The sequence below is a fragment of the Abramis brama genome (assembly GCF_963993115.1).
Source record: "Abramis brama genome assembly, chromosome: 15".
NCBI lineage: Eukaryota > Metazoa > Chordata > Actinopteri > Cypriniformes > Leuciscidae > Abramis > Abramis brama.
This window is the reverse complement of record NC_139977.1, coordinates 19,065,794-19,093,535: the sequence shown is the minus strand read 5'-3', so window position 1 is coordinate 19,093,535 and position 27,742 is coordinate 19,065,794. Positions and strand designations below refer to the sequence as shown.

Here is a 27,742-nt window from a genome sequence, read left to right as displayed (position 1 = left end):
CATTACTGAATGATTCAGCGTTTTGAAAGAATCGGTTGAGTCAAAGATTCAGTTACCCATTCATAAACTGCCTCATTCTGAATAAATCAGCCGTTTGAACGAATCGTTTGAATGAATGACTCAATGACTCGCTCATTAAGACGGTCGCCTGCCGCCTCCTACTGGCGGTTTAGTTTCATAAAGTAGGCTATCATTCTTTTCAACATTCCTTATTTGTATATTCAAAAATATTTAAAATAATCTAATTTAATACAGTTATAATTTTTCAATGTAAATTATTTAATTTGATTGGTAACAGCCTAGTGTCTTATTTTAATTGAATATATTGATCAAATTTAAGAACTTGAAATGAAAGATACATTTAATAAAATTAGGGGAAAAATGCCCTTTATAAAAGGTACAAAAAATTAGTGTATTCAAACAGTAATGTAATGAAAGATTGAAACAACAATGAAATTAAACAATTTAAGTTTGAAGGGAGTAAAGCCTCTGTTTAGGCTATTAAGGAATTATGTAATTTTGCCAAAAAAATAACTTTTATTTTAAATAAATGTTAATTTTAAATCAGCCTGCTCCAGTGTGATATGTTACCATACTATCATGCTTAACACTGAGAATTTGAATAATTGTAATGTGATGATCAGATGCAGATATCTAAATCAAAGAATATGGGTGGTTTGCGGGTGGATTATCTATTTGTATCAGTGGATTTGGGTGACTCAAAGTGCACCAGATTAATGAATTTATCTTTAAAATGTACAAAATTTTCTTACGGGGGGGGGGGCATGCCCCCGGACCCCCCTAGGTACCAAGCTCTACCCACAAAAACAATGTGGGAAACACATTAGGCTATATGATGATCTACAAAAAATACAAATTTTATTATCTTATTATTAAAATACATTATTAGGATTTTACCACATCTGCCTCATTTTGAGCCAGGAAAATGTATGAGGTACTTTGTGTTGTAAGTTGCCATGAAGTTCACGTGCGCATGAAACTACGATGGTACCTCATCGTTTGTTGTTGGACACAACAAATGTGTCCCCACATTAAGTCCTTGAATTTTAGGGTATTGGACCTGGAAAGTCCTTGAAAGGTCCTTGAATTTGAAGTCAACCAAGGTGTGGGAACCCTGTATTTTGTACTTTCATTTGAGCCATTTAATAAAAATAAAAAATAGCCTTGTTGTAGGAACTTTAATTTTCTTTTTCTACACAATGAAAATTTGATAATGTGCATATGCGCAACAACATTTTTGGGATTTTTACCAAATATTGACTATTAATTACTTTATCTACCATGTAAAATGAAATTAATAATGATATTTTAATTTAGTTGAGTACTTGGTAATCTACATGGATAGGCAATATTAGATAAAAAAAAAAATTAAAAAAAAAGGTTTCCAATGTATATTTATTTGGATTTCTCTACAACCGATTCAGACCAAAATAAATGTCATGTGGTTTCAACACAACAAATAATAAAAGTGATGGAATTTGAAAAATTATGGAATTTGAAAGTTTGCAAGAATTGTTGCAATTATTAATTTTAATTATTTAAATTGAACAAGCAGCAAATGTTTTGAGTGTAAAAAGACTGAAATTAATAAGATTGAGTTTGATTGCCATATTTTTACTATTAATCATTTATTTGGGTCATGATAATAATTTTGCATATGCCCTTACTGCAAACAAAAATATATACAGTGGCCAAAAAATGTGGGCACTTAAGACAAATTAAAACTCTGTGAATGTCATTACATATATCAGAATATCAAACCAAGTGGCATTTGTTGTAAATAAATGTAACAGACACTTTCCAGGGAAAATATTTCACACAAAAAACTTTTTTGTAAAACAATATATGGTTGAAAATTAAGAAAGTTCTTAGAAAAGCTTAGAGATAATCACACATTTTATTTGTACAAAAGTATCCAAATTCTGGGGGCCACTGCACATGAGCCTAAAGTAAGTTATCAATGTTAGTTCAATGAGAGCCATTCAGGTGTTTTTACATTCAACAAGCCCCATAACATACCCAAACTGAAATGCTGCGGGCAGACAAGGCACCACCCGAATTCATTTAATAAAGATGAAAATACAATCAATACAGTGAGCAGAAAATTGGAAGTCATTTTCATTAAAGCTTGGAGAGGGGCTGCAGTCATTACTGTCAGACAGTGCAGGGCTTGGCTTGCCATCCCATTTGTATTCTCCGCCTCACGCCAGGTTCTCTGCAGCCCCTCCACTGTGTGTTTTTCCCCATGCCTTCCTCCCAATAAGGCACTTTTTCTAGGTCATTTCTCCCTTTCCATATCAGGAACGTCTGCATCTTTATGCTACGCATGTATATTTAACCTCAGATTGAGACTCTTTGAGATTCCCCACTCGCTGCTCACCATCAAATGTTGTTTTGCCGTCCTCAGTGGCCGAGGATCAACTGCTATTGAACGCGAACCAATCCTTTGTTGTGAAGGTTTTGTTTCGTTTTTTTTTTTTTTTTTTTTTTTTCTCTATTCTCTTTTAAGCAGAGGATGGTACGTTTAAACACAGACACAAAAACCAGAACAATAAGGGAAAGCCTCCTCATATGCTCTTGGGAAATAACTACACTGCAGCAGTGCCATTGAAACTTGTGAGAGCCGAGCAGAGTTTAGAGCCTCTTTTATTTCTCCACAGTAGGTTTAGTTCATTCTGCTCATCACTGTGAAAGTAGAATAGGCTGTTGTGTGCTCGGCTCAGGTGTTTAGAGAACAAAAGGAGATAGCTCGCAGTGGCAGTTAATTGAGGCAGACAAGAGAAAATCACAGCCTTTCGCTTTTTGTTACTTTGCCAAAATGTTGTTCATTTGCCAATGCCGTAGGCTGCGACATTGGTCGAATCCCACAATCTGTGTTACTGACCACAACTGATCATTTTTTCTGAGGGTTGGGCCTCATAGCTGTTTCAGCCTCAAACAACACACATTTAATATATTAACATAACAAATTGCACACAAAAACCAAAAGTCGGATTTGCTGGATTCAGTCACAATGCACAGATAGTTAGTCTGCTGGAAAATAAAATAATCTATACAAGTTCCCAGACTGCTACAATTGTTGTTTCCAAGGAATTACTAGCAGGGATCCCCACATCGTCTATACAATACATTTCCATGCTATTTTAGAAAAAAAAACAAAAAAAAAACATAAAGTCTTCATGATTTTTTTTAAAACTAATTTTCTGGAAATTACACATTTAAAATTCCCTCATATTTCCAGATATCCCGTGGCCATTGCAATCCTGACTAGACTGGTTCATGGCATTGAATCTCTGAAATAGACTCAACTTCTGTTTGTGATCTGTATTGTTACCTGCCATAAAACATTACTTGTTGGTCAGACAACCTCTTTGCCTAAGTGACAGGTCACTTGACCAGAAAAGGCTGTGATTTGAACCAGGCTTGATGGTCTGGCTACACAACACTCTGTCTGTCTCTCCATCCAGGCCTCAACAGGTGAATTGGGTGAGGGTGGAGGATGACGTGCCATCTCACGCAGTTATCACCGGCTCAGATCTCTTCATCGAGAACCTGAACAAGTCCTACAACGGCACTTACCGATGTGTGGCGTCCAACTCTGTGGGTGAAGCCTATGATGACTACATCCTTTTTGTGCGCGGTAAGTGCAGTGACCGACTAGTCTTGTCTCTTCGACCTCTTGCTCTTTCACTCACTTCACCGCTCCATCTGAGTCATGGGTCAATAACATTGATCTCAATGACATTTCCTTTCCTCTAGGACACATTCTAATCTGACCATTTTCCTCTTGGAATTTACTTCTGATATCTTTTGCTGCACTAAGCCTGTGGTGAAATTGCTGTTGTCCATTTTCAGAGTGCAACAATGGACTCAGAGCTATTTTAAAAAGGATTTGTGCTGCAATGAGGATCTTTAAGTGAACAGATATACAGTTTATGTCAGTAGCGAGGGAGGCAAAGCCCAACTAATTCAGTTTCATTTCGAGTCATTTTATCAAATGAAACTGTGAATAAGCTTTAAAGAAGCCAAACTTTTTGTTTCTGTGTGTGTGGGAACATTGCATGTTGTCGGTGGGTCGCCACAGAAACTTGGCTTTGCCCGGGTTGTGCGTGTTCCAAAAACTTGCCCCAGCACGAAGTGCAAATGCGCCAGTAATTGCGACAGGCTTTTCACACGTTTCTCCCATGAGCAACTTGGCAGTCATTCCACGAGAAATTCATGACAGTTGAACCAACAGAATAGAAGAGAGAGTGACATAGCCACGTATGTTGTTGCAAGAGCTCAAATCCCTCCCCTATTAAAAACAGCATTGAAAATAACACTCTATCAGAATGTTTTATGACTTGATGCTGCTTTTAATATCTACACAATTCAACCACATATTTGACATTAGAATTGCTAATGCAGAAACAGGACTGCGCGACAGGGCTGTCATCATTTAATCTAGCATCATGCGTCTCCACTGTGTTAACAGTGTGACACTATAATATATTCAACACACACATACATGTGCATTCATAAAGACAGGCGCTGGTGACATCTGGGTACTCTATATTCTTATAATTATTCTCCCACAAATTAATAGGATGACATCTGCGTATTACACAAACAGTGGCCTTGACACATTCAGCAAGACCCACAGCGCTTCTCGCATACTTGGCATATTATCCCATTCTGTCGAGGCACTGTTCAATTAAACGCTCTACTTTACAGAGATGTTAAAGGGAAGGCAAAATGAGCATTTAGCAAGCTGTCTCAGTAAGGATACTTGTTCATACAGTCGGCATATGTAATGCATGGCATATTGGAAGGGTATTTGTGAAGCTATTCATGCATGGCCTTATGTAACCACTATAAGGGTTGTTAACACTTTCAGCACTCCTATATAATAATAAATCTGCAGATCCAGATGCAATTCAAGTGTCTAGTGGCACCATTCAATCATACACATCAACATAGTCCCAGCAATTCTCCTGCATGACTAGTTCCAGGAGGTCACGTGCACATGCATATGTATTTATTTTTTTACAACCAATGATCATGCGCATATTTGTTTTTAGTTGTTTCAAGAGCAGCTTCCAAGAGAAAAGATTCAGTTGGACTGACCAAATTTAGGCATGTGTATGCATGATTTATGCTTCAGATTTATGCTTCAGGGGCAGATTTACTAACAGCTTGCTCCATCACAAACCCTCTTTTGGTGTTAAACTAGCGTCAGGACTTTTTGCATATGCTATAGGAGTTTCTCTTTCAGATGCAAAATGTATGGGAGAAGAGTATTTAAATGAATCATGCAAAGTAATTTACTAAGCTTTACGCTAGTCAATTTACTGGTATTTGTGCCATTATTTAACATTAATCTTAAGCCAGATGCTAATTTGCACTGCTCTTGGTAGATTGTGTTGGTCATTATGGAGATGATCCGACTGCATCTGTGTTCTTTAATTTGCACGTCTTCAGTAGATCACGCGCAGAACTTTCCGCTCCCATTAGCGCTTTTTTGGAAGTGCACTCTCACGCTAATTTGCCGTTTATTAAATCTGGCCCAAATCTGGCTACAAAATTTCATCAGTTTGTTTATTCATTTATTTATCAAAATCAACTTAAATATTTTTTTCAACATTTTCAACTTTAATTAGTTTTTCAAAGACTTGAAAATTACATTTTATTTGTTTAATTGTCGAACATTTTATTTGTTTATTCATTCAAGTTATCGTAATCATGCAGCTTTAATTTAACATTTTGAAATAAAATGTACTGTTTATTTTTTATCTTTATTTAATTGGGTGTTTATAATCTGTGCCACCTCAGTTCAAAAGGGCATGACTCTTCTGTTCCACAGTGTCCGCTTGTGAATGAGCTAGAAAGCATTCAGCACATTAGAGTTGATATCAGATTCTTGATTTCTGGTAGCAGAGCTTCCTGGGCCCTCGATAGACAGCCAGAACAGATGTACTGCAGAGGCAATTTTTCTCTAATGCGTTTGTTCCCCAACTGTTGTGAAGCTAAGTGATGGAGAACACTTGGAGGGTGGCTGGCACTAAACTGGTTATGGGGAAAAAATACATTCCCTGAGACACTTTTCCAAGGCCCCCATCCCAGCATGCCCCTGCGGGGGGAATGAGATCTAACACACCGGCCTGTAACAAGTTTACAGAGCGCCTCTAACCTAATAAAGACTACCTTTGCCTTCACAGCCCTGGCCTTTAATATTGCGCACTCCTCCTCTGCCTGTCACCCTCGCTCACGTTTCCTCTTCGTAACAATTCCTCCATGCTTAGAGGGCTTTCCTTTGGTATCTCACAGCCACCCAGTAAAAATCGATCACGGCAATACACTTCCTTAACTGCGCTTAGAGTGCCATACTGAACCCAAACACAAACATGATTTTGTACTCTTGGTGGGTCGAGAATCAGGGTTCCCACAATAAAGTGTTTGCCTGGAAAAGTGATTTTTTTTTTTTTTTTTGTCTAATTATGTTCTGACCTAAAGCATTTATTTGGCTAAATATTGTTCTTAGATAGAGTAAAACTTTTTAGCGAGTCAGTCTGATTTGCAGCATTCTTTTTTTCGATGAATCTGTCAAATTGACTCTCAGATCAGTCTGATTTTTAATGATTTTTAATCGTATCCAATATTCTCAAATGACCGAAAAGGTCTTGAAAAAGAGGTCAGAAAGTGTGGGACCTCTGAAGAATGTGTTGTGGCCACAGAGTGCTTGTGGTTATGGAAATGTACATCTGATCACAGGCCAAAGTAAAGCATTGGGCTTTGCTTCCTCTGAGGGAATCCCCTGTGTGGTTGTGCAAATGGCAAGCATAAACAGATATTTGTTTTTGTGTAAACCTAAATCCTCAACCCTCACACAATATAGATTCAACACAGCTTGCTGAAAAAACACATTGCATGGAGATTGATAAACAGCCTGATTTTGTGACAATCCTCAGACTTGTTTGAGGCACCTAATTGTCCCCTATATCCAACAACATGTGTAGCAGAAGACGAGTACTGAGAAAGAACAGCTGGAGGAACAGCAGTCTTTCTAGCAGTGCATGTAACTCGAGAAGATCCAGCCTCGGTCCAGTGAGCTCAACACATGTAGAGAAAGAAAAAAAATACAATGCACTTCTGTCACTGTGGGTCCAATCCCATCCCCGCGCTGTAATAATGGAGCCATAAATCACCTCTTTCATACTTTCCCTCAATTCTTAAAGCTTGCTAACTTTTATTCAATTTGTCACATCAGTGTTTCCCTCACAATTCATCGTAATGGTGACGTGCACATTTAAAAGTCAGATTGCCCTGATAGATTTCGCTGCTGTCAAACACGGCCTCGGCAGCCGGCCGTTCAAAAATCTAGTCATCTGTGAATTCAGACATGCAAATATGCCGTATTAGAGTTGGCAATGTAAAACTGTCCTACTGGATGTGTGAAGTTGAAAGTATGCATTGCAAATGATGTGCATGCTTTCGTATCTAAGCTCAAACTAGAACTTCTGAACTGTCATGCACACTGATGTAAAAGTACGAAGTTTCATAAGCATGGATAATTTGTCTGAACTTTGTGAAAGAAATAACTATGCAACAGTTAACAAGCACCATGAACTGTGTGTACCATTATTGTGTGTGTGTGTGTGTGTGTGTGTGTTTGTATTATAGAGTATTTTTGTATTATAGAATATTACATTATTTATCCTAATCATGCAACTTTAATTTCAATACAAAATCTTTATCTTCCCCCTTATTAATAATAATAATAATTATTATTATTATTATTATTATTATTATTATTATTCAAGTTGCATTCATAGAATTGACTTCAGAGTCTTGTTTTTTGGTTAAGTTTTTTTGGTTTTGGTTAACTTTTTTCAAATTGTTTTAATATACTGTATTATTATTATTATTATTATTATTATTAATAATAATAATATGGTCATTCAGTTGATTCCAATTTATGTCTGCTCCACATTAGAAGAATAAAAAATTGAAAATTGTATATTTACTACATCATAATACATTATTCACAGTAGGACACAGTCAACATTAAATGTAATGAATTGACTTCATTCATAAACATGGGTGCACAACTCTGTCTTTTATGGAATAGATGCTTGTTGCATGTTTTGTAGGAGTTTTCATACTGTTGAGTTGCTTTGTAATTATTGAGAAATATAAATCTCTCATAACATGGTTCAGCTGGCAGATTGGATGTGTGCTGTTTTTAAGTGCTTTCATGTCTCATGACTCAAAGGCAGAGGAGCCTCTCCCATCCACACCCATTTCATCCTGTCTGCCAGAGTCATTAAAGGGTTAGTTCACCCAAAAAAGAAAATTCTGTCAGTAATTACTCACCCTCATGTTGTTCCAACCCCGTAAGACTTTCGGTCATCTTCGGAACACAAATTAAGATATTTTTGATGAAATCTGAGAGCTGGCTCACTCCTCCATAGGCTTCTAAGGGATCGAAACTTGCCGGCCCAGAAAAGTTAGTAAAGACATCGTTAAAATAGTCCAAGTGACTACAGTGGCTCAACCTTAAGTTTATCAAGCGACGAGAATACTTTTTGTGCGCAAAAAACAACAAAAATAACGACTTTATTCAACTATTCATTTTCGTCTGTGTGGGCCTGAATGAATTCACATAGTGTAACAGCGCAGCGCTTCTGGGTTGTACGTCACACGCATCACACACTTGACCAGCGTCGGCCAATAGTGAGCCTATGTGGTGACGTACAACCCAGAAGCGCTGCGCTGTTACACTATGTGAATTCATTCAGGCCCACACAGAAGAAAATGAATAGTTGAATAAAGTCGTTATTTTTGGGGGGTTTTCGCACAAAAAGTATTCTCGTCGCTTGATAAACTTAAGGTTGAGCCACTGTAGTCACTTGGACTATTTTAACAATGTCTTTACTAACTTTTCTGGGCCGGCAAGTTTCGATCCCATAGAAGCCTATGGAGAAGTGAGCCAGCTCTCAGATTTCATCAAAAATATCTTAATTTGTGTTCCGAAGATGAACGAAAGCCTGACGGGGTTGGAACAACATGAGGGTGAGTGATTACTGACAGAATTTTCATTTTTGGGTGAACTAACCCTTTAACAAGGGCCATCTCCTAGGCCCTTCCTTCATTAGCCTTTCATTGGAGTCAATCGTTTCAGTGCTGCCAGTGTCAGATTTGCAGGTACTTGTTATTTTACGCTGTTCACTCACCTCTCGTCCATTGATTCTACAGAGAGGAGGAATGTGTAGTCTATGGAGGAGGAATACACTCTGATTGAATTTATGCTATAGCAAGGAAATGGCACTTTTGCCATTTATTGATGTAATTAAACAGTAATATTAAACAGTTGGAAGGAATTCCATGCATATGCTTTTGCATATGTTTTCCCCCTCTAGATATAGCATTTGATCGCTATTTCAAACATTTTTGAAAACTTTTTTTTTTCTTTGATCATAGATACAATTATGATCGCTCTAATCAGTTCAGCCAGTGCAATTTTAGGATGTAAAAATAACTTATTCAAATTATGTTTTTATTTATTTTTAAATAATTCTCTTCTTTTTTTTCCAGTCATTTTTGTTTCAAGAACCATCTAGAGGAAATACAGTGTACAGTTTAAGGACCACTGTTTTAGTTGTTAGTGTGTTTTTGTGTCAGTTTATACTTGTGTTCCAAACATAAAGCTGCCATATTGCCCCAAATTATCATACGCATTACAATATTTGGGTTAAGCTCCCTCCCCTCCTCTTGCTAGTTTTGCTACAGCAAGCGAAAATCTCCTTGAACAAACACGCAAAGCTGCCTGATGACAGAAGGTTGCTGATGGGCAAATCAACAGCCCTGAGCACCCATTGCTAATCACACTATTACTCATGTGTGTTTTTCCCTCTCCGTGTCGTTCCTGAATGACTGTTATCCGTTAGGAGTCCCAGGACATGCCAGGAAATGCCATGCCGATTAAAGTGCTCATCTAGTCAGCTCCTCGTATGTACCTCACTCTCCTGATACCCTTCCATGTCTCTGCGAGCCACTCATGCGTTGGTCCGCATCTCATTTGGGAGACGTTTTAGCGAGTGGCTCAGCAAGGGAGAGAGTAAAATATGAGTTCTCGTTCTAGTGTTAGCCTTTGCGTATCTGGGGAATCAGTGTAACCGGCAGTATTTTGCAGTGTCCTGGGTTTAATGAGCCTGCTACACACACATACAAGCCCCAGCCCGTCGCTATGATTCATAATGTGCCGTGATAAACACATGCTGGGATGACATGGCAGGTGTGTGCTGTGAAAGTCAATAAGCCTTGATACACCAAGGCATCGGTTTGCCTTCTAAAAAGATATCCTCCGAAAAATTTACAAAAATTGGCTGTTTCTTAACACGGTGAGTTATAGATCCAATCGGCCTGCCAAGTTTTTAATGAGCTATTGACATCTGTGATCTCAAACATCTGTTGGGCATTCACAGTTCATAACGGTGTGGCGCCAATAAAGTTGCCACTCCGCTGAGTCGGATATTGTGCCGAGTTTAACCGAACGTGTGTTAAGTAGGGGTTTCACTTTCTCCCGTCTTTCTTTATTAAAACATTTACGTATCTGCTAGTTCATACAGCATTATGCTTCCCAGACTCAGCACACATTATTTAATGCAAATGTAGTCTATAGTGGACTATTGATCAAATGTGCTGCTGCTTGTAAAGTGAGCTCTATTGCTCTTCGTTAGACTGTATTTTCCATGCTTGACTGCTCTGAGTTTTCTTGGTCAGCTGTTTCCTTTCCCCTTTTTGCCTTAGGATATTAAGGATGACCAAGCGTATCAAAATATTAAACATTTTAGCCCATGTACTTTTAGAGAGATGCATGATTGTGTTTAGATCCCGCACAATTTAGCAGGTTCACTCAGTCTGTTCGCTGGTATACAGGTGCAAATTCTTCATCTGCTGCAGGAGAAATCAACATGGCTCTGCACTTCTGGAAGATGTCTGGGAGAGAAATTTTCGCCTAGCTGCGATTGCCTTGTGAATCAGTGTAGTTTGAGACAGGTAACAACTTACAGCTGACATCCTGTGATCCATTATGGTTTTTTATTGGCATGCCAAACATACAAATCTTTGAAAGTACCTTTTCCGTCAGAAAGTGCAGTAAAGCAGTCACATCTGCTCCTGTCTCTTAAAGAGATGGACGGTGCAGTGGGGTATTTTGTAGGTTTTTATTTTTATGAAAACTAAATGTGCTTGCTTTTTGTTTAATCATTTTATAGTTCATTATTTATATTTCTCTTATATAAATACCTGTCATACTTTTAGTAAATACAATATACAAATTACAGTAGCTTTCAAACGTTTGGGCTCAGTAAGATTTTTCTTTTCTTATTTTTAAGAAATTAATAATACTTTCAGCAAGGATGATCAAAAGTGACAGTAAAGGCATTTACAATGTTACAAAAGTTATGTATTTCAAATAAATGCTGCTATATATATATATATATATATATATATATATATATATATATATATATATATATATATATATATATATATATATATATATATATATTACGGTTTCCACAAAAATGTTAAGCAGCACAACTGCTTTCAACATAATAAATGTTTCTTGAGCAACAAATCATCATATCAGAATAATTTTTGAAGGATCATGTGACACTGAAGACTGGAGTAACAGTTATTTTAAGATTGTAATAGTATTTCACAATATTACTGTTTTTACTTAATTTTTGATAAGAGATTGTATGCCCCTGTTAAAATAGTGCTATTAAATATTTATATTTGTGAAAGACTGGATCTTAATATTTAATTTAATTAGTCTTAGTGTTATAGTGGTAAGGGCAAAAATTAATAGCATAATCACATATCAAATCAAAAATATCATTGCTGTTGTCAGGAATAATGTGTGTATTTTTGAAGTCTCAGTGGGACCTGCATTATAATTATTTAAAATGGATGTAATGTTTATTTCTCTTCTTCTCCCCCAATTCAGTGATATTATTTGCATTACTAAAATAAACATTTAGTATTTAATATTTCATTACATACATGTGTGTATATGTGTATATATATGTATATGTGTGTATATTAAAATATACATATATGTGTATATATATGTGTATATGTATGTGTGTGTGTATTTTTTTGTTTTTGTTTTTTTTCTCTCATGAAGTGAAATGATCACATTTCTTTTGGACCAAGGTAAATGTAATCCTGAGTTATATTACTCATATTAATCACACCAGATATGTTCCCATACACGTCTACTAATAAATGTAATTTCAGTCTGACTAAAAAAAATGTTTTTAAAACGTCATGCGAACACTTTAGTCCGATATGAGACAATTAAACATTGTGAGTGTATATTTGGACAGACCGTGAAACGGTATTACAACTGCACATCTATTGGCTGTTAATTTAACAGGGGTAAATATGGCCTTAGCAAGTGTTTAGCGCAGAGTTAAAAGGCCTGTAGTGTGGCATGACACTCAATACATAGCTGCCATTTTCTGAGTGAACCGTGTATCAGCAGAGGAGATGGAGGCAGAGTTCCTCTCTGCCCGCGCTTCATCCTGCTGGATGTTTATCATTAGAGAGTGGAAGCGTTTCTGGGCTCCCACCGAGCTCTTTTGATGGAGCACAGACAACAAAGTGGGGAGGGGAGGCAGCCGACCAATCTCCCCCACCACAGATGTTAACACAGTGGTATCTGTCTGGACGCGCTGGGCAAACAGTGGCGCGGGCTGCGTCACTTTTCACGCCTGTTATCTCTCATGCCCGCACGCCCTCCTTTCCCATTCCTCATTTCATTAATGTTTGCCTGTTTGTCTCTCCGTGAAAAATCCTGATCACCCCACGTGCCGGACTGGCTAACGCTCCTGCTGGGTTAACTCGCCGACATCAAACACACTAAGCCTGTCACGACTGCCGCTGCTGTCTCTGGGTTCTATCAATATTGCGTCCAGCACTCCACACTACAAATTGCTAAATCAGAAGCAACATTAGTGGATAAAAGGGGGGAAAGCGGCTAATGAAGTGTGAAAATGCAAAAAACAAACAGGAGAATGTATGCCAGGACCCCTTCTGTGTGTCATCGCTATGGTCATTTGTTAGCATGGACATTTTTAAATGCATAACCATCTGCATTTAATGTTTTCCTTCATTTCTAATCATTCCCTCATGTCATCATTTCATTTTTGTTCAGTTTCTTTTAATTGTTGTTAAATGCTGTTTTATTCTATTTCCCAAACATTAAATCAGCAGTAAATGTTCACACACACAAGAATATGTCACCACAGTACTATTCCCACAGTTACATTGTCTAATGACTTCTTCACCAGAGAGTAATATTTCATTTTGTACAGTAGTTATGCTTGATAATTCACTAGTAGTTTATAGACTAATTTGCCATCTGTGGAGTAAAGCTACACATAATACACATAAACACAAATCAGTCTCTCATTGTTGTTGATTTGATCATGTTTGGTTTCGTTTTTTCCTGGTTTTCCCCGTATGTCATGTTTTTTTTTGTTGTGTTTTTCCATCTAGATGCCCTTACCACAACCCCTAAACCCACAACCACCACCACCACCACCACCACCACCTCCGCCACAACCTCCCCTCCAGACATCATACAAGGTATGGTATGACCTCCATCCACCTGCTCAACCTGAGTGTGTTTGTGTGTGCATGTGGATGACAGAGAAAAAGAGAGAGACGGATAGACCGCCAGCAGCTAGCCAGGCCTGATAAGATTCTCTCACTGATTATGAGAGGGCCGTGTCCCATATGAGACCAGGCCAGGGCTGGGCCGACTAGCAGCTCTGTCGGTGCCACATGTCAGAGCTGGCTCTCTTCACAATTCTCTCAAATTTTAGCCCGGTTCGCTCCTTTAGCAGCCTAATCTTATCAGGATCTGGCGCTGTATCCAGGCCTGTCTGGTGCAGGGATTACAGAACCCCCTTTATGTTTCCTGTGGGCTGACAATGACGGCAGAGTCTTTGTGGCCAAGAGGAACCAGGATCAAGCATGTACATGTTTGGATTTCTCATTTACCGAGCCAACTACATCCGACTGCACAGGGATAATGATACAGAAATCATGTTTTTTTGTGCTTGTTTCATTATATCAAATCGCTGTCCATGCTACTCTTTTTATTATTCAATCTGGTATCCAGTATTGTATTATCAGATTTTGTTTTTTGTATATCCAAAGCAACTTTCAGGGTGTCTTTTATCAGTATGTGTTCCCTGGGAACCTTGGTGTTATAGCGCCACGCAACACAAATTGATTGTCTCCTAAATGTACTGTTTTTGGTGTAAAACATGGTACAGGTACAAGTAGTCCCTCATTCTCTAATAATCACAAACTTCTGGGGCCAGTTGCATAGCTACTATAAGTGTTCTAGTCAAGACCACCTAAACCGAGGGCAAGACAAAAGAGCAGTGTGTGTTGAGACCATGACTTTGAAGGATTGAGACCAAGACAAGATAAAGGCAGGGTGAGACTGAGTCAAGGCCAAGGCCAGACCAGCACTCCTTAAATTAATCTGTCTTATATTTAATACAGTTAGAAGAATAAGACACTATATAGAGCTATTATCAATTGAATGAAATCACTAACAGCAAAATTAATCTTTGCACTGCAGAGGTGGCATAGAAACAGCATCTGAATTGGCACTGCATTGTTTTACAAATAAAATTTTGTTTAATGAACATTTGCACAAAATCAAATATTACGTTTGCAATCGTGCTAATATTTGTGAGAACATCTCTCTTGTTCTTGTGATAATGCTTCATTATATCATGTCATAATATTAAAAAAAGATCTCTTTTGCATGATTTTTGCAAAATTTGATGATTTTTGCAATCATATCTCGAATTTTGTGGGCGTTTGTATTTAATTTAACAATCCCTCATTGACTTCTGACCCAGCACAACAGTAACAAAAGAAATCATATTAGCATGATTGCTTTTGAAGCAAGAGGTTTTACATCCAATCACATTAATGATGTTCACAAATAAATCAGAAAAAGCACCAGCATTTTAGTGAAATCCCACATACTCTTAGTCTGAGATCGAGACAAGACCGAGTACAAATGTGGTCGAAACAAGATCAAGACGTTTGAAAGACTTTGAGAGACCAAGACTGGTCTTGAGTACTATAAGACTGTGTTTTAAGAACTATTCTGTCCAGCTAGCAGTCTTACTTTTCAGATTCAAATTAGACCCATATACATTTTTATGTAACTGACTTTAAAAAGTTCTGAAGAAAAAATTAGATGACTTGCAAGACTAGTCTAAGCAGTTTATGCAACCGGCTGATCTAAGGGTGCTTTCACACTGCGGTCCGAATCGAAGTGCGATTGTTCCTGGCACCTCCCTGCAGCGTTGACCTGGTTTCACACTCGCTTGATTCTATCGAATCCTGGTGCCTTTGCATTCGTCTTACATCATCACAAACATGCACGCTGCATGGGATAAAACAAAACTTGGGTCAATATATTGTGTTTTTTTATTATTTTGTGCCATTATGCACAGAACAGTGACTCAACGACACTTCCGTCTACTGTATGTGCGTAAAATGAACGCAGCTTTCTGCTGCTTGCAATCAAACTCTTTTGAGGAGACGGCTGATTACGAGCCATTCATTTGCAAGTCAGTTTTACTTTGCTCTATTGCTAGAACGTTAATGTTATTCTTGAAACGTTAACTTCTTTAATATTTATATTACTTGCAACATTGTTTTTGAAAGAAGTTTCTTATTCGCTGCGTTTATTTGCTAAATTGATATACAGGTATATCAGTTTATTATAGTTGTCAACATTCGAAGTGGATCAAAAAAGTTCATCAAAGTTGTCCTAAGACAAGAACTCTGTAATAATGATCCACTGGAGGCAAGTTGTAAAGAGAACCCAAGTGCAGTTTATTTCAAATAAAACAAAACATGAAACATAAACATGGCATGGCACAACAGCAGTTACAGGTAACAATACTTGACCAAGACACATGGCGAACATGAGGGCTTAAATACACAGACTAATGACAAGACAAGGGACACCTGTGAACAATGATCAGACAATTAACCAATGACAAGACACATGGCAGGATCACATGACAAACAGGGAATCACATGACAGACATGGAAACATGACATGAACAAACCCAAAACGTGACAAACGGGTATTGTTCAAAATTTTTGTATAACTTTGATGAAAGGTTTTGATCCACTTCAAATGTTGAGTACTGTAAATAAATTATATATAATATTATAATATTTTTGTGGAAACCGTGATATTTTTTTCTTTGATGAATAGAAAGTAAAAAATCTTATGAATTGAAAGTAAAAATCTTACTAACCCCAAACTTTTTAATGGTTGTATACCAAGCAGATGGCTATATGGTAATATTCAGTCAGTTTGTTTACGTGCTATGATAAAGTGCCCACTGTTAACCCTTAGCAAACATTTTAAAAAAATGGACATAACCTGCTGGACTTGTGCTTCATTTAACAGCATCTAAATAGTTTATGCGTTGATTAAAAAAAGACAGATGCATGACTGGGGGGACAAATCTAAGGCCACGGACCACACTTAGAAAACCGGGTGTACGGCCACGACGTTGTAGCTACAATTAACTTTTAAGCTTTTTTTTTTTGCACCGGGTTCGTCTGAACCTGCTTGTTTTATAATTGAGTAAACTCCGATTGTAGTGCCGGCTCTGTTGCCGAACGATACCAATGCCCCTGCGATACTGACCACCGCAAGCTCATTAGCTACTCTAATCCACTCTACTCAACATAAAAAGCACACAAAAGCTAATACGGCCCCAGGTGATGGAAAGCTAAATCAATGTTGCTGCTGGTTTCAATCTCTAAAAGAGAACCTGATGTAATTTGCTGCCTGTAATGATTATGATATTGAAGCAACCGATTGAGATCGTTTTACTCTCTGTTTTTCTCCTTCCTCAAGGCAATTCTTTATATTACAGTATAAACCGTGCATATTGCTAGAGATGGGGCTCTGCGCTTTGTTGTGTACTCGCGAAACTCCCGGTTACGCGAGCAATCAAAATCTTGGACTGACTTGTGCGGATGATTTGAGAGAATCTATAAAGGGCTGAGAAATGAATCGGCTGTGATTAGGCTACATGATTGTGTTTAATGAAAGAAGCGATGACGCATACTAATGAGACACACCCTCTTTCCTCATTAACGAGGTGAATGAATCTCGTTAACATCGCTGCCTGCTGCACACATTGAAATCCTCCAGAGGTCCAACCCGCAGGCATCGCTGTGGATAAACGGCCCTGATAGGGAAAATATTATTCAATTACAGTTATATTGCGTTGTTTGTGTGAAACGATTCCAGCACAGCCTCGGCTCCGGATGCGCTTTCCAAATACCTATAGCTGTGATATATCAGGCTGCATTTTTATCGCTTTTCCCTTAAAGCATATCCTATTATGCCCATGTACTTCAATAGGAAGAGTGGGTCCTAAGCAGCCACACTGCTCCCTCCTTCTGCTGATTTCATTTATCCTTTGGCTGGATGTGTATAGTTCAGGAACACCACATGAATTTATCAGTCCACAGAGGTGGAGGCCACTTAGAAATTTAATACATTTTTGATAAACTATATACAGCTAAAGCTATAAGAGAAATGGAATGAGCTATACTGCACTTTTAAAAAATCTATTAAAGCCCTAACGCAAGGCTAAAGTGCTCCACAGCTTCAGGAGGTGACATTTAGAGATGACTAAATTGCCATTTACACTGAAAAATAAATGGCTAAATGGAGGGGCCTTGCTTGCCACCATACGCAATGGGGACAGATGTCATTAATTTCTATTTGTATTGCCTTTTTTCCTCTGCTAAACACAGCTCAGAAATGGATGTTTATCGATATTTCTGAGAGCTCTTTTATTTCCCACAAAGCTTTTGCAAATTTGATCAAAGATGAGGCACTTCTTCCTCTGCCGCTTTCTCTCTGGCTGACAACACAATCTGTCCTCTGTCTCTCTCGTTTCTCTCTTCTCGTCATTTGCTCCATCTCTTTCTGTCCATTTATCTATCTGTGACTTTGAGCCGCAGTGAAAAGGGAAGACTGAATGAAGACTCTGAAGGTGTTGTTTAGTCCTCACATGTCCCCATTTTCCCCAGACTATTGTGTTTATTTTTGTAGCCAAACCCCACAATCTGTAATTCAGAGCTCAGTAAGAGTGAGAGGCTCAGTAAGAATGAGATCCTCCATTTCAGACCACTCTCTCCTTCACTATTTTCTTCCTCTTTTTCTATTTTAGATTGAGCACAGAAATTGACATCAGCAATTTCATTTAAATGTAAAGAGTGGTAATGCAATTGATCTCTGTACTAATGTGTTACAGTTAGTCATACTTCAGTTAATTATTATAGAATTAGCAACTAGATTTACATTTTTAGAAGAAAATCAGTCATCCTGTCTGTGTAAAAATGTATACTTAGGCTGGTTGCTAGGGTGCTATGTGTGGTTGCTAGGTGATTGCTTACTGGCCCAAGTTAAAAGATATGATATTCTGATTCATAGATGTGGCTCAGTCTTATCTTCAATATCTTCAGTCGGTCACATCATAGTTTGGGGAACACATTTTTACTGTTAACTACGCCTTTTGCCTCAATAAACTCCTAATTAATGAATTTGTGATCATTGCCCAAGCAAGCACAGCTAACAGCAATATGCAATTAAAAGTAGCTTTTTAAAACAAGTAACACTTTTAATGTAAAATAATGTATATTCCTATGCGTACCAATATAAAGCAAATGCCATATTCTGGATAAATGGGCACTACAAAAGGCACAGGCAAAACAATTGTTGCCTCATTAATGACATCCTTGGCCTTGCTAATAAAACACTGGTGAATAGATTTTAGATTTTTTGGTAATTGATGAAAGAGCATAAATGAAGTCGGCGTCTGATTCATTTTAGCAAGTAACAAAAAAAAACTAAGGGAGGGGAGAGGGAGGAGAAAATAGTGCTTTTGTCAGGGCTTAAATTGCATAAACACCATCTGGTAAACTGATTTTGGAATTGAGCAAATGAATTGCCCAGCAAAAGCACTTGCACATAAGATAGAAGTCCATTTTTCTCCCTGTCTTGATTCCCGCAGCAGAATACAAGCCAGACAAAGAGAGATGGCTCGCTGGCAGAGAAAAGGCTAATTCACTAAAGGTCAATTGCATTACCACAGGGAAAACAACCACTGCAGTGCTTTGATACACAACCCAGAGAGACCATCCCCTAGAATTTATTGCACTTAGCATCATGCAAACACAGAAATGCTCCCAGTAAGTCTTTTTTATGTAGAGGTATATTGTTATGGGAACTATGATTACATTCTATGATGGTTAACTGGAGATAGGCTGGTAGAACGGCAGAGAATATTCAGCGAGCCAAGCCTGAACCTGCCTGACATCACAGGCTGCCTAAACACACATACTAATACTACACACTCGATGAAAAAAATAATAGTCACATAATAGTCCCAGTCAGTCACATACTCAAACAGGTGTTTAATGTATTTAGCAGCAGATTATACTAAGAACACATTTATTCTCCATTGGTTAAATGGGATATATAATGTAAATATACAGGGTGTGCTGAGAAATCATGATGGGTGTCATTGGACACAATTGCCGGCAATTGCCAGTGGAAATAATTGACAATTGCCTATGGAAAGCAGATGACAAAGTAAACTGAATATATATATATTTATTCATGGATATGAGGACATTAGATGATTTGAGCATGCAAACCTCACCTTCTGTCTCTTACTTGTAAGTTTTGAAAAATTGCTTATGATATGTAAAGCGGTAGTTCCCACCAAAATGAAAATTGTCATCATTTACTTAACATGTCGTCTCAAACCTTCCCATTATCGATAGATAGATAGATAGATAGATAGATAGATAGATAGATAGATAGATAGATAGATAGATAGATATACATACATATTTATTTATAATGATTAATTTTAATTATATTTTGCATTTGATTATGTATTGTTCAATTTTAGTGGTATTTTCAGATGTATTTTGCATTTTGGTTCAGTTTAATATTATTAATGTAATAGCTATGGAAGTAAAATAATGCCAAATGTTTTTGAAACAAAAAAGCCTGTTGAATTGCACTACTTGAAAAAAATATGCATTGCATTAACCATGCTTGCATTTTAATGCATTGTATTTTTAGGGCTTGCATTTTTATGGGCTGAAATTCAGCATGGTTGAATATTTAAGCTGTGAATAATTTTCATTATTAAAAATTCAATAATCCATATTCCCCTTTCATATTTCACTTCCAAAATAGTCAAACTGTTTAAAAAAACAACCTACAATATTCAACAGGCAATTTTTGGTCCATTTTATTTCGCTTTGCAAATTCGCTTCCACAAATTCAGTGGTTCAAATTCAACAGAAAATTCTACGTTGACATCCAGGAACTGCAGGAAAAGCAGTAGATTGCCGAGCATACTCTCCATCTGCTGTTAGTCTACCTCACCAACAGGGGGTGCTGTTGTTGACGAAGACAGAGCAACAGTTAGAGCAAGCCATTCATTCATAAAACTAATTTACAGCAATGTAAGTGTATTTGTGATTATTATGACGACTGTTTTATGTTAAATTCAGTGTCTTCACGGTTACTTTTCCTGTGTAGCCTACATGCATCTTTCTCTACCGTGAACAAGATTATAATGTTATTCCCCTGATGCAGATGTACAGATCCAATGTTACATTTGAGGTTGACATATATTTCTCTTGGTTGTTTAGTTGCCTTAACTTTATATTGCGGCGATGTGCTGCATGCAGTAGGCTATAGGGTTTCCCTCAATACTTCAGGATTCCCCTACTGGACATAAAACGCTTAACGTAGCTTAATGTACTAATACAGTGATATTAAAAACCAAACTCGCAGGCAAGCAGATGGACTCAGAATATGAACTTAATGCGCAAAGTTTAATGCTGAGCGTTTCCCAGTGATAGACTGGCATAAAGTTGGCTTGACGTTGGACAGTCGCACATTTAGGGACCGTCTCTAAAGTTACATACGACATTGGCATACACGTTTCTAATTTCAATAGCATTTGAATAGAACGACTTACAGTCACAAAACCAACTGTAAAGTGTTCATGTAGGTGTCAGGCATAATGCGCACCCTTTAGATTTTTTATATTTATTCAAATAAATTGAAGTTTGCTATTAAAGTTAGATTAGAAACGTGTATGCCAATGTTGTATGCAACTTTAGAGACGGTCCCTAAATGTGCGAATGTCCAATGTCAAGCCAATTTACATTTAGGCTACATTTAGTCATTTAGCAGACGCTTTTATCCAAAGCGGCTTACAGTTAAACTAACGGAGGACAACAATATACAAGTGCTATGACTCTTCCCAGTTTAATCTAATGCAGTACATGTAGGCATACTTATATATAGCGTTTTGTCCCGACGGAAGGGGAATCCTTGAGTATGATGAGGTATTAAGGGGAAACCGATTTAATCCCGTTCATGGTAGAGAAAGCTGATAACATGTAGGCTACAAAGGGAAAGTAACAATGAAGTTATTGAATGAAACATAAACACAGCTTTTGTGTCTTTATCATCTTTTCCGCATATATACTGACCCAGATAATCATTTTCATTTTATGAATGAATGGCTTGCTCTAACTGTTGCTCTGGTCTTTGTCAACAACACGCGCTTGCACCCCCTGCTGGTGAGGTCGACTAACAGCAGATGGAGAGTATGCTCGGCAATCTACTGCTTTTCCTGCAGTTCCTGGATGTCAATGTTGAATTTACTGTCGAATTTGAACCACTGAATTTGAGGAAGCGAATTTGCAAAGCGAAATAAAATGGACCGAAAATTGCCTGTTGGATATTATAGGTTGTATTTTTAAACAGTTTGACTATTTTGGAAGTGAAATGTGAAAGGTGAATATGGATTATTGAATTTTTAATAATGAAAATGTGTTTGAAATGTTTTGAATTGAAATATTCACAGCTTAAATATTCAACCATGTTGAATTTCAGCCCATAAAAATGCAAGCCCTAAAAATACAATGCATTAAAATGCAAGCATGGTTAATGCAATGGCATTTTTTTTTTTTTTTTTTTTTTTTTTTTTAAGTAGTGCAATTCAAAAGGCTTTTTTGTTTCAAAAACATTTGGCATTATTTTACTTCCATAACTGACAACTTTCAGGAAAACACTTTTTCTGTGCCTGTAAAGGGTTAACATAAACAGCTTTAATTAAGCCTTCTATGCACGATAGATTCATCACAATATGTTACTCTAGTATATTTTTTTTTCACATTTTCCATGAAGAGCAGTGTGCTGCTGAGATTCAGCAGTTGTGCCCTTCCCCTGGGCACCGGGCGCATGTTTCGCTGTCGTCTCCTGTGCCACACAAAGCTGTCGCAATTAGCCACGAGCTGTGTGCCTATTGTCATCTCTGCTGATATCAGCTGCTGAAGTAAGCAAGGACACTGCCTCAGGTGACCCACACTGAAACAAAGGGCCAGGCACAGGGGGGAAGGCCATTGCTCATCAGCACCACTTATTGACGGACTTCTGCCTGAACCAGTAATGGGCTTAGTAGGCTTCCAGAGGCCCTCTGATGATTGAGAGTTGGAGGACAGCTTGAAGATTCTAATACTCATTTTGAATCAGATCCCCCCCTTTTTTCTGTCTCTAGATAGTAGTAAATAACGAGTACAGCTCCCTTACGTCCCTCCTGCGTTCTCTGTGTCTCCTCCCTTTTCAGCGAGAACACGCTCCAAACCATCTGGCTGATGGGAATCGCAGCATGCAAGGAGTGATGGAAACCCTCCACTTCTCGATTAATGTCAAATAATAACCTGAAGATGTTATTGCTCATTTTGATTGTTTTATTTGTAGGCCCTTGCTTCATCTCAGGACTTTCTCCTTGAACTGTTCGCCTCAAGTACTCAGTGCCCACTTTCAGAGGAGCTGACAGTTAATGTTTGATAATGTTTCAAACATGTCCGGCAAACAGTGCAGTGGCTGGAGACTTTTACAAAGGCTTGCTGTGCAGCAATAAGTGCAGTGTTATTCAAGTCTTTCATTTTTCTGATGGTGGAAACCCTTTTGAAGGGCCTAACGGCAGCGGTGAGAGGTTCCTTCAGTGATTGTTAAAGGCCTTGCTGTGCTTTTGTGCCAGATGAACGCTTTTAATGATGGAGAGTTTTTTTTATTATTTTGAGACCTAAAGAGCAGTCTAACACTAACACAGTGTGCTGATATTGGGACCCTGACCACCTGAAGGTTCTTTACATAAAGGCCTAACAGCAGGGATTGCAAGAAAAACCTTCTCTCTCTAGTTCTTGGCTACATGTTAGCTTTTCTCTGAACCTCCTCAAAATAAATGGAACAAATTTAAGAATTGAAATTTAATTTTTTAAATCATGAGCTGGAGTTTGAATAGAATTGGCCAGGTGTGTTCATGTACACTAATGTTAACAGTTTAAAATGTCTCTTTTCAGTTGACTGATAGAAGAAACTAAGATACCAATTAAATAAAAAACAATAACTGTGCTGCGCATATATATATATATATATATATATATATATATATATATATATATATATATATGGCACTTACCGATACCTATATTATCACTGCATTTGTAATTTATAATCTATTGGTAGAGAAACCAAAATAATTATTATTGTTATATATTGTTATATATTTTTGTTATATATTGAAAATAGTTATTTTCATGCTTAATTAAGCCTGCTAAAAAGCATTGTATGAGCTTCTGTTACTTTCACTGTTCATTCTATTGCTCTATCATATTGTATCTTTCATTTAATAGTACAGCGCACATTTAGAGCTGCTCCAGCAGGGCTCAGTGCTGAGGATTGGTTCAGTGGTACAAATGTTTAGACACCAGTGAAATATCAATTCTTTATTTCAATTTTGATACTACAACAAAACCTACCAGCCTAATTAATGTGAATTTAAAACATTATTAAAGACAAGTAAGCAATTAGTAGTAAAATACGAACAAATAATCAAATTACAAATAGCACAAATAAATACAATAGAACAAAGAAAGACTACAAATGAAATAAACAGTGTTTTAGAGTTTTTCAGGTAGATCTAACAGGTAAAGAAATTTGAATAAAGTAATCACATGTGAAAAAACACTGCATATTTATAACTGTATAAATTAAACATAGATGGATATTTTTGTAAAGTTACAAAAGGTAGCCTATTTAGTCAAGAGCAGTGTGTGATTTCTTTGTTCTTTGTTTGATTAGCATTAAAACACAGCAGACGTTTATTAGACTGCTGCCCCTTTAAGACCGAACGCACGGACCCAATTTGAATATACTGTCTACGTTCACTTGACTTGAGATATAACCGTTTACTAGGAGTTTTCTAAAAATCACAATTCTGGTTCACAACCCTCACCTACATTGGTTAAAGATCTCATCTTCAAAACCAGAGGTCGCAGGTTCAAACACTGGAAAGGACAACTTCAAAAAGTTCAAGGCAACTTCCCCTGTCAAAAGTGCTCTGCAAGTCGCATTGGATAAAAATAGTTTTCTAAATAGTAGACAAGTAAAAACTAAAATGTTAATTCAGCATTTATACAGTAATTCATATTTTAATCTAAGAACTTCTCATCTAAAAGCACCCAGATTCTTTGTAGTGCTCTTGATCTCCACCTTCTGATCCAATGACCACGCCTCACTCATCTACCTTTGCGGAGGAATTGCTTGCTATTCTGGGCTCCCTTTATACCATTTCTATCCATCAATCTCTGATAAATATTGAGGAATACTCAAATGAACCTGAATCCTCAAAGCCAACAACTGGATTAGGACTAGATCCTATCTAATCGAGCTGAGAAACATCAAGTTATGCTTTAAGGGCAAAGTTTGTGTTGCCATAACAGTGATTGACATCTCCAATGTTTCTTCCCGTAACGAGCAGCTCTGCATCACGGCTCTCCTGGTGTGTTTGAAGTGCTCTCTGCCCTAAGGTAATGCACCAGGATAAGGGCTCACATTCCACATGTTATGTGCTCGCTTCCATATTTCAGTCAAGGCATTTCATCAGCTCAAAGCAGAAAGGCAGCCTGAATTCCTCTGTTATATCAGAGGAATTACCTGGAGCAGTAATGCAGGTTTTCACACAGTTATCAACATTTCAAAAAGTCTGCAGTCTTCTGGTGCGATTTAATGACCAATTAGATACGATAGCTGGAAAGGCGTTCAATTGGCATTCATATATTATTCAGCATCTTATTCATATGTCATATACAGTATAATATAATAGTATAATATTGTGGCCATCCATGTGATTTTTGAATTTCCCACACTCTTCTTTTGACAACAGCTGGGTCTGCAGAAAAGGCAAGCATATGAAAAGGTCATTTTATGTAGTTATTATTTATTGAGAGTTCTGTGGTCCCGCTATATTGATTTAGGGTGCTGCAGTGATTGTCTGCACATTTTGAAAATGATCTACGTTTGCAGCACACACCACTGATTCAAGTGTGTCCAGTTTAGACATTTGATGACTTTTGAGAGCTGATTATTCGACACACATCAGATCTCCCAGCATAATCATATTTCCTTTCTTCAATGCCAAAAACTATGCTGTTATAGCTAATCAAAACAAAAGCGCTTCTTAATAACTAATAGGCTAATCTGTTAACTAACTGAAAACAAACAGTAAGGGACATTTGAATAATGACCAGTTAGATTTGGCAATATAATGTAATATGTTAAAGTCCCCCTATTGTCAATAATTGTGTGTGTGTGTGTGTGTGTGTGTGTATATATATATATATATATATATATATATATATATATATATATGTGTGTATTTGAGACTGGCTTCTCTGTTTTAAAGAGAAAATACTCTGTTGAAAATGCTGACTTATGAGTTTGCACATGGTTTGTCTTAAAGCATATTGAAAACACCCCATAGACATACAGTATAAACAACATTTAAAAACTTGATTTTCACCACTGGGGGACTTTAAAAGACATTAAAGGGATAGTTAACCCAAAAATGTATTAGTTTTAGGTGGATTGGATTCTGTCAGATGCTTTGTACCAAAGTGCCACTACTTTTGACACACCTTTTTTTTTAGCTGAGTGAAAATTTGTTTTGATGTTGTCCTCTTGTCATTTTCTTGTGAGCTTATTTCAAAGTGTTCATTGTTGTAATTGTGTGTAAATGCTTGCTTATCAGTTCCATTTGTTTTTTTTCCCCCCCATTTCTCCTTTTTATGCATGCTGTTCCTCCTGTTTCCCTCCTCCTTCCTCCACTGCACCTCCTCTCCTCGTGTGCTCAGACGCTGCGCCCAGCACTGAAGCCGCAGCTCACGGTTGGTACCTCTCCCTCCTTCTTCTGCCAGCACAGCATGGCATTCTCTGCATGCCAGCTGAGTACAGTAAAGCACGTAACGGAGACATGCACGGGATTTGGGAATGAATCTAATGTGGATTTGCTGTATGTGTCTGTCTGTTCGTCCGTATGTCACATCCTTTATCCCTATTGCCATTCACCCGTGAAGACCCACCTGTCTGCCACGACGCTCCTCTGGGAGTTTTAATCAGAGCCTTCACTGTGTGATTTCTGGCCACGTCACACATCCATCCCTCCTGCATGAGCCCTTCTCGAGTCCTTGTTGCCATTTTTGACTTCTCACCTTTTCGAGTCCTCACACAGCTCCCAACAGGCACTCGTAATCCACCCGCAATAATTTTTCATGAATTTAAATGACGTCCAAATGGCTGTTTTTGATTTTTGAGAAATGAACGGGAGGGCCTTTTCTCTACATGACGCAGATGGCATTGTGCTCCACCTTGGTGCGCCAGCTCCGTGCACAAATCACAGAACGGGGACCATTTGCATAGCTCACGGGCTTTATTCTGTTTTACAATATACCACGAAAGCGCTTTCTCAATTCATTAAGCCCTTTATCCCCGCTCTCAGTTTGCAGTGGCAGATGCTTGTGTAAATGTGTTAGATTTAGTATAAAGGCTTTTCGTGATACTGTGTAATTATGTCACCTGTGCCTCGTGAAACACCCTCTAATGATTTAATTAGCCGTCATGTTGTGCGTCGCACCGGATCACACCTCAAAATCGACACGTTTCTGCACCCCCGGCCATCTCGCGAATGGATCGAGTTGGGGTGTCGCCGTTTGTTTACATCTATCTGCAACTTTCCATATAGAAAAGGTTAAAGCAAATACAAGTGGCAGAACATCTAAAGGTTAGGGCTATTCTTTTGCTTGTGCATAATTTGGACGTGCCTACAGAACGTGGTCAGGCTTGACTGTGTAGCAGAGCTATAATAGAGCTTTTGTACAGTTCACTGCATTTCTAAATACCATGTCACAAGGCCAGTGTTAACCTTGTACAGTTATATCAGCCTGGCAGTGATGTATAACTGAATCACTGTACGCTTTCCAATAATCCAAAGTGTTTTTTGATCCTACAAAAGGTAAGAGAACACAAGGTGAACCCAGGGGGCTTTGTCTCATCTAACAAATTGGTTTTAAATGTAGTGCTTCTTATCTTTGTTTTGTCTAGGTATGACATAGAGCTTTTTTAGTCTAGCTTTTATGTTGTTGCGGTACAGTGAAAAGAGTTAGTCATCTTAATGCTTCTTGTCCGCTCACTCATTTTCGAAATGGACAGGAA

The 27,742-nt window shown here is 37.8% G+C and overlaps 1 protein-coding gene across 7 annotated transcripts in view; it reads left to right on the top strand.

The window, feature by feature from the left end:
* The window catches only part of cadm1a (cell adhesion molecule 1a), a 289,452-nt gene that overhangs the window by 239,225 nt on the left and 22,485 nt on the right, over positions 1 to 27,742 (top strand). For 3 of the 7 annotated variants that reach the window (XM_084136851.1, XM_084136850.1, XM_084136854.1), the window contains 3 exons: positions 3,489 to 3,661; positions 13,570 to 13,659; positions 26,386 to 26,418. In XM_084136851.1, the coding sequence (XP_083992977.1) occupies positions 3,489 to 3,661; positions 13,570 to 13,659; positions 26,386 to 26,418 (296 nt within the window). The remainder of the gene's footprint in view (positions 1 to 3,488; positions 3,662 to 13,569; positions 13,660 to 26,385; positions 26,419 to 27,742) is intronic. The other 4 variants (XM_084136853.1, XM_084136852.1, XM_084136855.1 and 1 more) reach the window with 3 other exon arrangements.